We start from the raw sequence: 17,095 nt of genomic DNA, 5'->3' as shown, positions 1-17,095 counted from the left end.
GAATACAAGTAAAATACAATTTAATATTTCATAAGGGAATTGGTGCCATCTGAATAAGGGAAAATACATTTTTCTTCATTATTGCCCATCTAAAATGTTTTATCTCTTTCCATCTATTGCATGTCTATCACCTCCCAGGTTCCTCCTTTGATACTTAAGATGCCAAGCAGAAAATATAGCAGAAACAAGACGAGTTAGAAGAAATAAATAGTTCTAGTATGTAAGCTAAGGCAGATGTTCACAGAAAGGGATCAGCAGGTACAGAGAAGGCCTTTCTGAGTCCTTTGAATTTCTCATTAAATGAAGGGGTGCATAATATGAAACAGACAGCTAAATCTAAAACAATGTGATGAAATCTTCTTTAGCTCATCATCTAATTTACAAGAGTTCTGATACAAGATGACACAATTAAATTAGTAGTAACATAAATAATTATTTAATGTAAACTTAAAAAAAAAAATAGAGATAAATAAAGTAACAGTCAAAAGAGGTGAAATAAGTGAAGGAGTAGGAGTGCCACCAGAAGTTATTTTACCAGCTAGTATTAAAATATGGAAGATGTCAAGGCAAAAACAACTCAGCAACAGGCAACAGGATAAACTCTTCTTTTTGATAAAGACTTATAAAATTAGTTGGGTAAATTATGGCTTTCAGTTTATGCCTTGTTTGAAATGATAAAAGCAGCAGGAAGTTGAGGACAATGCAACATTTAAAAACTGGGTTGGAACTGCTGTGCAGTTCCTGCTTTCCAAGGTTAGCAGGAACTGTAATTCTCGGAGTGGACAGACAGCTGATGTACTTGCCTATCCAAAAGGGCTTCCTCCCACTGAAGTCCCACAGCCACTGCATGTGTTGCTCATTAGCCACACTTGCTAGACTCCCCAGGTATCTAGGCTCAAGGAGACAGACAAAGTAATTAGCATTCCACAGAGTGACTGACATTTCCTGTTGACTTATCAACAACAGGCAGTGATTTTAGTACAAAGCCTATAAATAATGTTTCATAGGAAAAACACTACTTAGTGGCATAAAAGAATAGTTGCATGGATAAAGTCTTAAAATTCCGGATCACTTGGAGAGAAACCAAAGTCCTGCTCTGATTTTTCTAACCGAAAAATTAAATGGGCAACTAAAAGAAACATATACAGGAAAGGTGTACGTCATACTCACAAACTGTGTTTTAAACCACAGATACTCTCACTGATACATTATTTGCTTTAAAATAATCATCTGCCTACACTAAAATCCAAACCACCGAAAGACACAGATTTACTCATTTGGTAGTAGAGCAGACTATATCTTTTTGAAATCATGTTCTGGTAATACTAAAGGTTTGAATAACACAGTTGAAATCTCCTCTGTATTTCAAAACAGAACCAAATGTATGTAGTTAAGGGGTCTGGCTTAGAGTGGTAGTGTGGTTCTGAGAGGTAATGTTGGGTTGCCTGCGATGACTACGCATTTGGTTCAGATCAGAGAGCAGTTGTGGGGTGTATTGACCAGACTATTTCAGAATGAAGCCAATGCATAAGCTCTGCTCTGTGTTTATGCTTGAAGTATAGGAGCCCCAAAGTAGGACTTTCAAATCCTAGCCACTGAGTGGCCTTGCCATTGTGATGTCTTCCAGCTAGTACCAAGCATGCAAGCCCCAGCAGGCTGCTTTTAAGCCATTTGCAGATAGGCTAAATCCTGAAGCATTAACAGACAAATAGCACCCTTTACATTTGCCAGAACTGTCAGCCATCAGTGGCTCTACTTTCTTACTTATCCATCTTTTTGCCAGCCTTGATGTCAACTTTTTACTTGTCATACCTGCTGTTGCCTCCCTGTGATGCTGAGCATCTGTCATTTCTGTTGTCCCATATTTCTGACTACCACTCAGTCAAACTGATGCCAGCCTATTCAGCCTCCAGGAACATCCTGGGTGATGCTTGGTAGGGTGCAAGTAAACAACACTGCTCATCAAAACATGTTTGAAGAGAGCCAAAATCTTTTCTATCAGCAGAATAAATTAACGGCATAATGAGTATTTTCCTAATTTAATGACTGTTGCCAGATAATGGACACAGAAGAACAGTATAGCTCCAAAGGAGGTAATAACTATCTTCTTTAAGAGCTGGGACAACAACCAGACCTCAAGGGTGGCATGGCAGACTTGAGTCTACTATGGAGACCATGGTCAGATCTTGGGACACAAGCCTATCACCAGGCCTGCTTCCCAGTTAGAGAACCATGCCTGAAGCTCCAATCCTGTTTGTTGCCTTATATCTCTTCTAACAGTACTGATCCCGTGGATGCCATATCATAACACCACACAAGATAGGGAAGAAGGCAAATTTTACATAATGAGGAATTCAAAGTAGTAGCCCACAATATTCTGCACAGTCCCTATTGCACAAAATCTGGACCGTTCCTTAATCTGGGCACAGAGGGTCATGGTATGAAATAAATTCACTGTAATGCTGATGGGATGCTCCTACTGCAAAGGCTTTCTCCATTATCCCAGCAGGCAACCAAAACAGCAGGGGATTTACCCTCTGCTCTACTTTGCATGGTGGATCTGCCAAGGCCTGCAGGACAGCTGAGTGTTAGCCCTCACAGTCTGTGTGATCACGGCTGCCCTAGACAAAGTACCATGCAGTAATGTACGTCCTATCAAGAGGTCCCAAGTTCAGGACCACCAGAGAACAGAGTGTAAACAATCTCATTGACATCTGTTTACACTCTCTTCAGGTAGAGGTGTGGTAGGATCCCCTCAGAAACATTCATCATGACTTTACAAATGTCAGACTGTCCCAGCACAGAGTGATTAGCAACTGGCTGGTAGGGGTCAGAGTTGTGCACCCATTTATGGTACAGGCTCCCAAAACTTCAAACAGAGAAGCTCCCAGCAGAGACTTTAACTGTGCATCTCATCAGAGTAAAAGTTTCATGCATGGTATTGGTGCCTGTATGTCCCCACAGTGATCTGCTTCCATGCCTCTGGGCCCATCTCCTAGACATGGAGTTTACAGTGAACCAGGAACAAAGCTGACAAAAGCTGACTGACAAAGGGTCTTGGAGAGTTTTGTAGTCCATCTTCTTCCTCAGACGAAAGGTCCAGGAAAGCAAGCTCAGTTAATTCAGGTTGTCCTCCCAAGGTAACTGATTCAGCAGCATGGTGCCATTCCTCCTCACAGTGACTGTGGTTGGTCACCGACCAAACTTGGGCCTAAGAGGAGATTTGGGCATCAGGCTCTGGGCTATCACTGCCAGCAGAGCAAGAACAAAAATAGGGCATTTTATCTGGCTACTGCTTAAGGACAATCAAAGCCCTGGAACTAAGTCATTTACTTTGAGTAAGCATAACTTTTCTGTTGTTTCAATTATTTTAGAAAATGTGAAGACAAAAGGCATCAATATGTATCAGTAACTGCTATATCATTTATGACATACAGGGGTAGTCTGAGCAATAACAGTTTCAGACTTTTACTTCAATCCAAGTACCAGTGAGAGACGTCAGCACTACAAAAGGAAAGCGTTGCAATAACTATAACATTATCTAATCTTCTCTCCATATGAGTGTTCTGTAAATACAGCATGAGGACATTTAATTTGAACTGCTATAGTAAATCCATGTCCTATACTGATGGTGAAGGGGAAGTAGTGACTGAGATGCTTTTCTTATCCCAGGCTTTGGTCTGGTCACATAGGGAGTAATCCTGGTGTCCTGAAATAGGTGTCTAATGTTGCTTACAATGCATCACAGAATTAAAAACATTCAGATAGGGCTGGCAGACACGATGCAGAGCTTACAGGAGCCTTGCATTTACTGAGTGGCAACTGGAAGTCAGACAAGATACACTGGGTCTTTAAAATAACTCTGGGTACCTGAATCCTACACTGGAATCACTAGCAATAATATGTTAAACCAATCACTTACAGAACGAACACAAGCATTAGGAGAGAAGGGCAACAGGGTCTATCCTGCTTTGCACTAAGCAACACTGAATCATCATGAGGGATCTAAAATATTATTTTAGGTGTGATTCTGCCTGGGATTCCCAAGGACTGAGGCCACATGCTGCTAATACACAAACACCAAACAAAATAGCAACCCTTGCCTTACAAAGCTGGCACTAAAAGACCTGAAATCTGGCCATATTTAAGCTCTAATTAAATGTTCCACCTCAAGAAGATGAAGGTATAACCTGACTAACAAAGCAAGAGATGCAACTGTGGATTCTGTTTGTCCAGTGTAGAGTTCCTTCCGTGGCAGCAGTGAAACCATCTCACATGTGAGTGAGCCCTGCTGCACTGACCCTTGGGAGGAAATGTTCCTATGGGATAAACAAGAACTGTAACATAAATCACCAAAATTGTTGCTAAATCAGGCTGCTGTGGGATCACTCAACCATAACATCCCCCAGATGCTTCTCTTTATGTTGCCAAGGGCCGCTTCATACATAAAAAACGAAGCGAGGGAAATGATTTCTTAAAAGACCTTTCTCTCCAGTGTGTTGGGGAAGGGTTAGAAATGGTACAAGACTTTCACAGGAATTAGCTGAGCTTTTTTCCATGCACACTGTCACCAGGGCATACAGCAACTTTCATCAAGACAAGTTCATATTGATGTCAGCATCTGTCCCTGAATGTAGAAACTGAAGGAAAGATTAGTATGTCATTTGCAACAAATGGATGCAATGTATGTCACAGCTCTTTGGAAGCCCATGTACATATAGTTATGTCCAGACAACAATTACTTCTGCAATAAATTGATATCATTACTTCGATGGAATAGAATCATAAAATCATGAAATCATAGAATACCAGGTTTGAAGGAACCTCAAGGGTCATATGGTCCAACCTTTCTTGGCAAAAGCACAATCTAGACGAGGCAGCCCAGCACCCTGTCCAGCTGAATCCTAAAAGGGCCCAATGCTGGGGAATCCACCACTTCCCTGGGGAGATTATTCCGATGGCTGATTGTTCTCAGTGGGAGAAATTTCCATCTTGTGTCCAATCCGAATCTCCCCTGGAGTAAATTGCACCCATCACTCCTCTGTCTTTCCCATATAACTCTTTGTAAAAAGGGAGTCTCCAGCTTTTTTGTAGCCACCCTTTAAATATTGGAACATGTTGATGAGGTCTCCCCTAAGCCTTCTTTTCTCAAGGCTGAACAAGCCCAGTTCTCTCAGCCTTTCCTCCTATGACAGGCTTCCCAGTCCTTTGATCATCTTTGTGGCCTTTCCCTGGACCCTCTCCAGCCTGTCCATGTATTTTTTGTACAGGTTGGTCTCTAGTCCGTAATCAGAGGGTAACAGTGTTTTCTCTAAGAGGCAAGGAGGTTGGTTAGTTGGAGACTGTTACTGAAACAACTTTAAAAATGCTTGTGCTTTTTTCTTGTTCTGTATAACAGAAAAAGTTTGGCAAGAAAATTGAATAGAAGTTTAAAATAATGCCATTTTTGTATTAATAAAAATTATTCTTCTTTTTCAGTGAAATTGGATGATTTACTGAAAGTCAACTCTAATATTTTTATTTAATGTCTAACGTTTGTTTGATCTAATAAAAAAAAAAAAGGATTGACCACCATGCTGATTTTGTTTTCTTATTGGAAATATCAGCCATTTAAATCTCAACAGCAGACTTATTAATAACAGAAATATCACAGTTAGTGGTGGTGGTGATTGCTGGGGGAAAGCTGGGCAGAATAAATAAATTAAAAAAATATATATTTAGTTATCTTCTTGTACCACTTAAAAAGTGTGTGCCTGGGGTTATACTTTTGTAAACTTGTTTCAGATAGAGGCCAGGAATACTCCATTTACCAGGATAAAGCTTCCTTAATCTATGGTAGTCTGACATTAATTACATCATCACTGCTCTAGGATTCATTTGCTTGTAGATTCAGTGATATGTCTTGACTTTTTGTGTAGGTGTTTAACACAGTTGTTAATTCACTGTTATTCAGTTTAACAGCTACATTGTACACTATAGCCTTCAGCAAGAAGTTAGCACCTGCAAATAATATGGGTCACCAGAAGCACACTCCTACGAAATGAGGAATACCTCCCAGCAGAGTGACATACCTTCCCAAGGGATCAACTGAATGTTGAAGCCTTCAGGAAAAAGAAAAAAAATAATAATATTCACAACTTACAGCTTTGTTTGGATAAGTAACAAAATAAAAGCAAGTGGTAGAAAACCATTGCAGGAACTGAAATTTTAAGTAAACCCATTTACAATCTGAAGTTTGTGGTGAGCCCACAAATCAGGCAACATTTATATTTTAGTAAACAGTAACTTCCATCAGCTGGGAGGTATTAGAACCAAAACTTTCCTTTTGTGTGTTACCAAGACATAATCTGGCATAACCAGAAGGAATGAATCAAGGTTTGTTATGCATGCTTGTCCGTGTTTTATGTTTCCTGCATGTCCTTCAACTACTTATGGAATATATTCTGTTTCTTTCATCTCCAACTCTTCGCTTTTTCAATTTTCATTTCATGGAGTAATGGAGAGGTCTGTTAAAGCCCCTCCTATTGTTCAGTTCAGTCTTTAACGTGGTGTTCACAATTCAGCACAGAGTACAGAACATGTATGATCCCAGGGCAAGCTCTATGTTACCATGGCTACCACTTCTACCAGTCCTAAGCTATCACTCCTAAAGCCAAAATCACCATGCAGGCCTCCGAAGAACAAGACTGGTGGATCTTCTATTCATCTCCTAGTTTGATGTTATTTATTAGCTTTTGTTTATCCTTAAAAGTCAGAGATTTACTGTTAAATCGAATGTTAAAGTTTTCAAGTAGTTACAGAATCTGAAGAGGTGCATCTTCAGAAGAATATGGCGAGGTACACAGACATAAGTAACATTGTACTGTCACTACATCAAGTGAAGGTAGAACCAAGGAAGTGGTGGGTCACAGGGGGTGAAAGACAGAGTCTTTGCTCTGTTTCTCTTCTTTCAAACAAACTCTTTCATTGGGAAAGCATCCTCACTGCAAGTGGACATCTTTGGGAATTCATGTTGTAAATAAGATAGCATCACCACCTGAAACATTATGAAACTAATAATATTTCTATCCTCCTCTTTGTCTGAATCCCGGGCTTGTTCTGTTTTTTTTGAGGAGCTGTGCAGTACAACCAAAGTGGGGCTTATTTGAATAAACTTGGCCTCAAGAGCAGCATCCAGCTCAGGGCAACAGCAGTCCACAGCAAACACATTCAGATGGAGAAATCTCTTACTGTTCTCTGCAAGCCCGAGCAGCAGTGTTCCACGTGACTTTGTGATTCACTACCAGGAGGTAGCAGCTGCCCTCGTGGTGACTCCATCCAGAGGGACATTTCTTCGTGCTTACCTCCTAAAATAAAAGAGGAAAAGGCAAAACAGACTCCTGCTCACAGTGATCTAGGTCTGTGCACTAGTAACCAGACTGAAGGCTGGAGGTACTACCTATGGCCCACCCAGAACTAAATTGAACATGGTCATCGGTATGTATCAATAAAACTACAGCATTGCTTAAAATATGTAAAGAAATAAATGCCTGCCAGAGGACCTACCATTTATAATGAGCAGCTTTAAAAGTGATACAAGGTTCCTGTTTCAAAAACCCTCTTAAGAGACCATGTTAGTTTGGAAACCATTTTTTGTCTCGTGCAGTCTCTGTAGGGAATGCAGTGCAACAAAATTCACCATGATATCTTATGTGATGCAGGGGTTGCATGTTTACTAAATACCTAAGTGGGTTAATTTTACTAACTGCCACTTGTTGTCTCACAGGCTTCATTCACTGTCTCGTGCACACATCCCCAGAAGCATGAAAACACCAGTGCTCATATTGTTCATGCAGGAGCACCTGTGAATGACAGAGAGGAAAGGCAACCCCAGCAATCAAGCCCTCATCTTGTCTCTGGGAATCCTTTTTCCTGGTGACAGCAAACTTGACTCTGGACAACTCTTGTATTCCCTGTACAAGTTAATGGTTGTTACAGGAATGTCCTTTGCTTGAGTGTCACTCATCACAGACTCCATGCTCTGACTTAGATCCATACTCATGGTGACACTTTTACCTTGCTTTGGAGATTCCAGAATTGCCATGTTATCCCATCACACTGAAATAACTTTTGAGTGCTTTCTTCATAGTGCAACAGCCCCTTTAAATCTGGTGTACAGGCCTTTGGAAAAGAGTTAAAGTCCTGGAAAGAGAAATGTCATTTGAACATTTGAAGGAAAATAATTACACAAAACAAACAAGCTACATGAAACAGATTAAGCAGGTCTTAGGTGAAAGCTTCACTACATGAAAGCTCTCCAAGGGCTGACTTGTTGATTTATCTGTGTATTGGTTAAACTCAGTGTTGTAGTGGGAAGGGTTAGGCTGCAGATCTCAGAGGTGTTAAACCATTTTGGAAAGCAGCATGACTGAAAACAGATGGTGAAAATGCCTATGAAACAAAAGGTTTCATACCTGATGTCTTGAGCTTGGTTCAGATGCCAGTTCTGCCTTATCAGCTTGTGGGATTTCTGTCTTCCTAGAGGAGACAACATTTATCTGTGGTTGTGCTTGGTTAATTACTGACACCTGAGCCTTCTTATTCGCTTTAGCTGATGAGGAGTCATCCTCTATTTTGAGTGATACCATCCCGTGATACTTTGTTTCACATTATCACACACATGCAGAATAGGAGAGGGAAAAGAGAGGGTTAGCACATACCAGCAACTCTTAAATAAACTGCACCAAGAAGAAAAAAACACAACAACAACCACCACAAAAAAAAACCCAAACAAACAACAAAAAAACCCCATATTGTTGCAAATCAAGAGGAAGTGACACCAAGTACAAACAAACAAACAAACAAAAACATAGAAAAATAAAGTATTGGTCATAACAAATTATTGACAATGATGAAGCCTGCAAAGAAAAAGATCAGAAAGAAATCATAGAAATGCCTGAGAATTACTCTTACTTTGAAAACCACATCGGTTCCATTTCTAAATACAGATGAAGGATGAACCTAAGAAAAGTAGAACAGCAGAATGAGGTGGGCATATTCTTGTGCTATAGAAACAAAAAGACTTATGCAAGATTTAGTACAAGACCTAAGTTCCAAATCATGCAGAACATATCTTGGGTGTAATTATTTCTCTTTCACAATAGAAACTGATCACCTCTGAATACAGCCATTAAAAATAACACATTACAAGTATATAAACAAACAGATTCCATTAATTCATAAGACCACAATAGCAGAATGTTACTAAACCTACTAGTTAAATCAATGTAGCTTAAGCAGGAAAAGCAAAGGGAAAGTTTTAAGTAACTGTTCCCTGTTTAAGCTAACGGTATTTTCATCTTTACAACTTGTGGAGCAGATGCACAGCTTCTATACATCAGCCTGGCTCAAGTGACTTCTTTCTTCTAGCTAACCCATAATTTAGACATTTGCTGAAGTTGTTTGATGCATGTTTCTTCCCCCAAATCTGTTCTTCTTCCTCTCTTGCATAAATGGATCCTCCTTTTTAAAAAACTTCCCACCCCCCGCCAAGTACTTTTAAATATCTCTCAGGCCTGATACAAAGCAAACTCAGGTAGTTAATGGTTATTGTATGGTCAGGTAGGATCCCTACACAAATATGACAACTAAATGAAGATATCAAATCCCAATTAATTCCCAAATCAGTCCATCACTGCACTACAGAAGTGTCTTACTATTCTGCCATTTCCAATCACTCTCAGGCTGGTTCTTGACTGATTCGTCAAGCTGTGTTCCTGCCGCGGGTCCCGTCCATGCTCCCTCATCCCTTTGGAAGGAGGCAGTGGGATCCCTTCCAAGGGAGCAGTGCCAGGCCTGGGAGGTGATGAGAAGCCTGAGGAAACTGGAAGCAGTGTGCCTCTCCCCCAGAAGTCATGCTTCCTTTGGCCAGAAGGATGGGAATAGCTGCACTGACCTGAAAGCATTAAAAATGGCAGATGGTCAGTTCTAACTGCATGAGCAGATAACTGGTCATGTTGACATGGGCACATAAACAGCTTGTCATTAAAAGTTGGACCATTCTTTCACTTTATGTGGTTGATTTGCTGTTTGTTTAGTAATGCTCATTTGTAGGCATTGCTATGCCTATGACTGCATCTACTACCTGTATGTAGTCATAGAATCATGGAATAGTTTGGGCTGGAAGGGACCTTCAAAGGTCCTCTAGTCCAACCCTCTGCAATGAGTAGGGACATCTTCAACTAGATCATGTTGCTCAGAGCCCCGTCCAACCTGGCCTTGAAAGTCTCCAGGGATGGGACATCTACCACCTCTCTGGGCCACCTGTGCAAGCGTTTCACCACCCTCATTGTAAAAAACGTCTTCCTCATGTCTAGCCTGAATCTTCCCTCTTCTTGTTTAAAACCATTACTCCCTGTCCTATCGTTACAGGCCCTGCTAAAAAGCCTGTCCCCATGTTTCTTAGAAGCCCCCTTTAGGTACTAAAAGGCCACAATAAGGTCTCCCCAGAGCCTTCTCGTCTCCACACTGAACAGCCCCAACTCTCTCTCTCAGCCTGAACTCACAGGAGGGGTGTCCCAGCCCTCTGATCATTTTTGTGGCCTCCTCTTGTGGCCTAATTCATTGCAACACAGTATTTAACTACTGTTTCACTAAGCACCAGAAGAAAAAACTCTTGAGCTTTCAGAGGACTCAGGTTCTTTGTTAGTTATTTGTATTTTCCTATAGTTGCTTCTTTTTTTGGAGTGATTTTAGGCATACTACGTTTGATCACTGAAGAACACAGTAATAATGAAGACATAAACGCCTAAACTCTGTAATTATGATTGCTGCGTGCTGTAATGTTGTGGACTGTGTTAAGCTTTAGAAAATGCATTTCTAAGAGCTGGGTTTAGTTGTCAGGTTTCTTTTTTGAGAGGAAAATGAATCTTTTTCAGAGGGGTATAACAGCTATTGTACAATACCTGGGGAAAAAAATTCTAATGAACCTACAAAACATTTTTTCACAATTTAATAAATGAGAACTGCATTCGTATGGTTACAAAAAGTGGTTTCTTTCCTTGTGCTTTTCTCATTTTGTACTTGTTGCTTTCTCCGTGCTGTGTTTCCTAAGAGGATGAATATGATTGTGTGAGAGAATAAAGGGTCTGCAACTGTCAAGCAAGTTTTCTCTAAAGCGAAATTAAGCATTTTGATCTGAACTTGAGTGTTAAGAACAACTTGTGGTTTAAAATAAGTAGCTCCTCAGCCAAGATTGTTCCACCTTCTTAATGATGAAGATCAAAAGACACTACCTCCTTTTGAGTCCAAAATTCTCACTACAGCTTTTGTCCGGGTGCCAACAACAGCATTCACAGGGGAGTTCAGAACTACTTCAAAGACTTCATCATCTTCCTCTAATCCATCATAGGTAATTGCTATATTCCATGTCTTGGTTGACATTCCTAACAGAAATAAACATTTTAATTATTCTTTAAGTGCCATTTCACTCAATCAGGGTGTCAAAGAAATATATTAATTAACATGTCTGCAGCTAGAATGGAGTAGCTGCTTTATGCTATTATGCTCCTACCAACTGCTCGGACTCCTGCTGTTCTCTCAAATAACATTAAATTTGAATCTGTTCCTCAACAGTGATGATTCAATTCAACTGTAAAAGAAGCTTCTGTAGATGTAGGAAATGACACTGCTATACATAGATTTAGGACTTCCTTGCAGTTTTCAAGAGAAAAAGTATCATATGCTTTTTATCTTGAAAGCTTGATTTTAAACATGGAACAGTTATTTAATAGATTCTAATACAAACTTTTAGGCAGATTTTATACTTAGTGACAAAATTTTTATTTGGTTGTTTGCCTTTTCTGGGTAACATAAGGTGTGCATTGTGAGAATGAGAAAAGATCATTCCAAGATAGAGGACTAAGTTGGCAATTACCTGAAAGGCTACAAAATTTACTGAGGAAAAGTCAGAGGCAACAGGACAGAAACGGATCTCAATGTACACACTACTGTCAACAAAACATCTTCTGAATTGTTTCTGAATCATAAAGTCCGTGCTAACATCCAAAATGCATATAAAAGATACATGTACAACATTGTCAAAACACATCCTTGTGACACTTCACATAACCTCAATTTCCTTGCTCCATTGCAGTACGAATCCTCTAACCAAGAGAAGCTGTCGGTACAAAGAGACACATAAACTTGGGTAGGGTCGTCTTCTGCTCTTTTCCATTACTGTTTGTTGATTGCAGTATAATGTACCAATCTGTCCAATCAATTAACAGAGTTGAGGTTTGTTTTAAAAACTGAGAAGCTGGCCAAAAAAGGGGAACAGAGTGCATCTCTCTTGTCCATGTTCACAGTTAATTTTCATGTGGCTTACCACCATATTCAGAAAGACAATAACAGTAATTCCAAATAGTCCTGTGCTTAGAGAATTTGCACAGACCAGCAAAAAAGGAAAATTCTAGTAAAGTGTCCTGCACTAAAAATTTCTTCATAACAATCTCTAGCCATTTCAGCCCAGAGGCTGGTAAGTTTGACTGTGTAGTATATTAGAGGAAAAAGAGCTGGAATCCTGCACAGCACAGTATGAAGGAACTTTTACACTTATCTCTGAAACCCTTCATCCATCTTCTAATTTAAAAGAACAACAACAAAATCTAACTCTAGATAAAGGGTCTAAGAATGTGTCTTGTTAGTTTCAGATATTTCATTTGTGTTCCAGAAGCACTGGAAATTAGGGCAGATTTCCACCTTTCTGCCCATCTCCTTTTTTTTTTTTTTTTTTTGCTATCTGGTGGGTGTCCTCCCTTATACGCTTCTAAAAACTAACCAGCAGTTGCTCATTCTACACCTTTACATAAAATTTGTGTTCTTCAAGACAGGCTGTAGTGGCACATTTCCAAAATAATCACATTCGTAACTCTGACTAGACTTAAAGCTACAAGTTTTCCTATGAGATAACCAAGCAAAACTGGGATATAAATGAGTTAATCCATGAGATGCAGTGCTACATAATCTCTGCAATACGCACTGCCTTTTTTTTCAAAATAAAAAGCTTAAGTCTTGAAGTAAAAATCCTCAAGCTTTGGCTGGAGCTGACTTACTATATTCCCCATGTCTGTTTTTCAAATGCAGGTAAGCACTTAGACTAATTTTTGCCATCAAATACATACTATTTATTTCAGCCTTTCACAGATGATATATTTTGTCTCATCTGTAGTGACTGTGACTTTCTGCCATTGAAATCATACTGCTGGCAGGCTTGGGATAACCTCTGCTGGCACTGCAGGCAGCATTGTGAAAGGCCTGTGCAGACCTCATTTTCTAAACTCAAATTCTGGACTATGCCAGCAGGATGCATTTCAAAAAAACTCAGATGTGTGTATGCAAATGAAGTGATTATGATAGCAAAGGGGTTTTCATCCCTATTTACATCAGGAAAACAATTTTTTTCAGGTGAAGCTGAATTTCTGAATGGTAAATCATGAAACTCTCACCTGGACTGCTTTTTCACTAGACCCAGGGAGATACCCAAAGCATAATAATAAATTGTGCAGAACAGAGGAAGCTTTTTTCAGTATCTTCACATTTGTATTCATTTTTATTATTGATTTTTCCTGAGGAAAAAAAAATCAAATTTTTTTTGATGATACAGTTATTATAATTTCTTGCTACTTACAGCCTCAGCCAAGGTCAGACGGCAGTGCAAGCAGAGATGAAGTCTGACAATTTTCAGGTTTTTTGCACCTCTCTGGTCTTAGATACTTCGCATAACTTAGGCTGTACTCAGTTTTGTCTAAATTTGACCAATGTCTTGGTCAGATCTTTAAATCTTTAAAGCTTCTCACAGCTCAGCTCATGGTGAGTCCTCCCTGGCTCAGCCATGAGGAGATTAGTAGACAACATTTCAGCACTTTTGAGATTTTAACTGACATAAAGGGACAGTACGCCATCTTGCTCTAAGTAATAAGGGTACTAATTCACGTAGGAAGCTCACTGCAGTTCCAGAAAATTAGCAGAAAATTAGGTGTCTTTAATCCTATTCAGCTCCTCTAGCTACAGATACGTAATAGGTTTTACTCTCCAAAATGAGAGTTTACACTTTCAAAATCAGTGAATTGATTTTTAAAATATCCAGTGCACTGGTTCATACCTGGATCAAACTGAACAAGCTTGGAGGGAGTCACTGTAAAGTCCTTTCCCAGCGTAGCTGATATTTCATTGACCTGAGAAGAAATCAAACAGCAAATGCCATGCTGTGACATTTTTCATCAAATTGCTGCATTCTGCTATGTGCTGAAGCTACTGTGTGCCTCCCCCTGGAGCCTCAAAAAGACATGTCAACCCACATATGTGCTTAGATGGAAATTAAAAAAAAAAAAAAAGCCCTAAAGAATAAACCTTGTGATGTGCAATTATCATTCTGTCTTTGCTTACAATATAAATCTCATAATAAAAAAAAATTGCTTATATTAAAATTTTGCCTCATCCCCTCTGAAGTTACTGCTTGACAGCATCAGATGACACTGCTCTTCACCATGCCACACCTGGCTCCTGGACAGGCACATCATGGCATCATGGACAAGCAGCAGCAACCTGGCCGTGTTTGCACATTTAGTGCTTTGTGAGGTCTTGGGAGAAGCGGCTGCATGCAGAACTGTCAGCCCCGAAGACTTCTTGGGGTAAACATGGGTCCCTACATACGTAAGTATGGGGACTCCATCAACTCCCTGAATTTTCACAGGAGACTGCCAGAGGACACCAGCTTCCACACTGTGTTCTTGATGCTGGTATCAATTTCACTGGTCTTTTGAGCCACGTGACAACCAGAGTAGAATCTCTGGAGTCCGTGAAGGGTAGGACAGAATGGGTCCTGATTAAGTCAATAGCAAAATTCCCACTGACTCCCATGGAAAAAAATATCAAAACTATGTTTCCAAATAGGGCTAGAATCATGAGAAACTGTGAGGGAAACTTTTAGTATTTTTTTAGCAAGGGAAGCTGGTAAAATCCTGGAATTTCCATTTTATGAGGAAAGATAAAATTTGTGAAGGCTAGTTGCACAAAACCTGTTTTACAAAATTATAACCTGCAGCTTTCAGTCTAATTTTTCTGACACAAGACAGAGGCTGTTACTGAAGATATGGGAGGTTCTCTGGGCTGTTTCCTAGGCTGGTGGCAATTGGGCAATACATGGGGGACACTGCCATGACTGTGGAGTTGAAGCTCCCATAGCTCCCAGGCTCCTCCAGCCTGAGCAGAGAAATGAGAAGTCCCAATGCCTTAGGTTGCTCAAAGCTTGGATTTAAATGCGGCAAATCCTGGAAAATCAGCTTCTAAGCACAGTGACAGAAACTTCCTGCTATGTCACAGAAGATCATCAAAACTGAAATACAGCTCCAAAGCATTACAGCATTTTTACTTAAAATCAGAAAGCTTTATCAGAAATCTTTCATTCATCTGCACTAGCAAAGACAATGTCCCAGTAAGTAAAATTGCATGGCCTCTTTGCTGATTACTGAAATACCTTTTCAGTCTGAGGAATAAGTTAATGGGCTTCACTACTTAATATTATGAAGTTTCCAGTTAGGAGCTTGGGTTTCAGCTTTACCTTCACTGTGATAAAGGCAGACTGTGCTGAGTGTCCTGCCCTGGTGATTTTCAAAGACACCACTCCTGCGCTCTCACACACCTCGTACTCAGTCTGTTGCATTTCAATGCGAGACCACTGTAGCTCCAGCCTGCGGGAGAGGAGAGGAAGCTGGTGTGAAGCAAAGCCCCCTCCCTGCTGCCCCTGGCCCCTGCTGCTCCAGGGGTCCACAAGGACCCATTTCTCTCCTGAATGCTGATTTAGCCAATACACATACTGAGTCTTTGTTTCCAAATCAATGTATCTGTGTGATTTGGCTGATTAGGAAGAAGGAGAAGCAGTTAATAAATCTTTCTGTCCATCTCTGGTCCACCCCAAACAAGCCGCAACCTTTTTACAGAACCAGAGGGGTTCTTGCAGCAAATTTCAGAAGAGCAAAGTTTGCTTAAAAGACCAAATAAGGTCAAGACAAGTGATCACTGTTTCTTCCAGGGTCCCTTTATGCCTGTAGTTCTTTTTTACTCTCAGTATTTTATCTGCAATATCCTCCTTTTTTCCCAACATTCTTCATCTATCCTCTCACTCTCCTTCTCTAGAATATAGGGAATGCTCCAGGACTCCACCACCTCTGTGCAAGTGTCCTCCCCACTCCGCGTATTTTAATACTCCATGTACTTCATTCTGCAGCCATGGAAATGGCTGAGTCCAGGTGTCTTGTACACTGGATTTTAAAATTGTTTATAGGGAATGTGATGGAAACTCTGAGAATTGCATGCTGCACAGTGTAGAAAATAAAGATCCCACCTTTTTGAGAGCTGTGATAAAAATTAGTGAGAGTCAGAGAGGAATAAAACAGAGCTGAAAGATAGAAAATTAGCTGTGCTATGTATGAAATAACTTGAATTTTTCTAAAACAGACTTAATAGACCTTTCAAGGTTGATTAACGCTAACACCAGTGGAAGTTTCCTCCTGTCCTCCTATATCCTCTGATTCTCATGGTGTGGGTAACCCATTTAGAAGCTGACTTGCTTTCTTTTTACTAAAGAAGACGCATGCACCAAATCTAGCCCAGCAGCATTCAAATAAAAGCTGGGTTTCAGTTTCAATAATATCAACATGCAAATCAAACTTGTATTTTGAACCAGTGGCAATTAGGTGGTAAATTGTAAAAAAAAAAAAAAAAAAAAAAAAAAAAAACAAACCACACCTCTCACAACCATTTAAATTTAATATTAAAAATAGTACTTTTTCCTTAAAAGCCAAATTCCCCTTCGCTCTGAGGTTCAATTCAGCTAACAGTTAAATTCTACTTCTCTGAAATTCCTTTTCCATTCAAAAAGTATTTTCTGTTTGCACTCTTCGTAAATCTATGTTAGGCATTGCTATTTTGCTATTTATACATAAGCAGCTCCACTTTCCCGCGAGGAATCGCGGTGCTTTAATGGTGGTTTTAATACCAGTGCACCTGTGGTCCAGCACAGTGCAGCTGGGACATGCTCAGGCTGGCTGTGCTCAGA

The 17,095-nt window shown here is 40.0% G+C and overlaps 1 protein-coding gene across 1 annotated transcript in view; it reads right to left on the bottom strand.

The window, feature by feature from the left end:
• Window positions 1–17,095, bottom strand: part of FREM1 (FRAS1 related extracellular matrix 1) — a 63,484-nt gene that overhangs the window by 4,096 nt on the left and 42,293 nt on the right. Inside the window, exons 29-37 of the mRNA XM_082074504.1 lie at window positions 15,599–15,728; window positions 14,141–14,213; window positions 11,274–11,423; window positions 9,696–9,934; window positions 8,953–9,000; window positions 8,454–8,636; window positions 8,056–8,181; window positions 7,231–7,346; window positions 804–889 (exon numbers count right to left, since the gene is read on the bottom strand). Coding sequence (XP_081930630.1) covers window positions 804–889; window positions 7,231–7,346; window positions 8,056–8,181; window positions 8,454–8,636; window positions 8,953–9,000; window positions 9,696–9,934; window positions 11,274–11,423; window positions 14,141–14,213; window positions 15,599–15,728 — 1,151 coding nt within the window. The remainder of the gene's footprint in view (window positions 1–803; window positions 890–7,230; window positions 7,347–8,055; window positions 8,182–8,453; window positions 8,637–8,952; window positions 9,001–9,695; window positions 9,935–11,273; window positions 11,424–14,140; window positions 14,214–15,598; window positions 15,729–17,095) is intronic.

This window comes from Streptopelia decaocto, assembly GCF_964273445.1.
Source record: "Streptopelia decaocto genome assembly, chromosome: Z".
NCBI classification, from domain to species: Eukaryota; Metazoa; Chordata; class Aves; order Columbiformes; family Columbidae; genus Streptopelia; species Streptopelia decaocto.
Note: the sequence above shows the minus strand (reverse complement) of the source record. Positions and strands in the feature narration are given on the sequence as shown.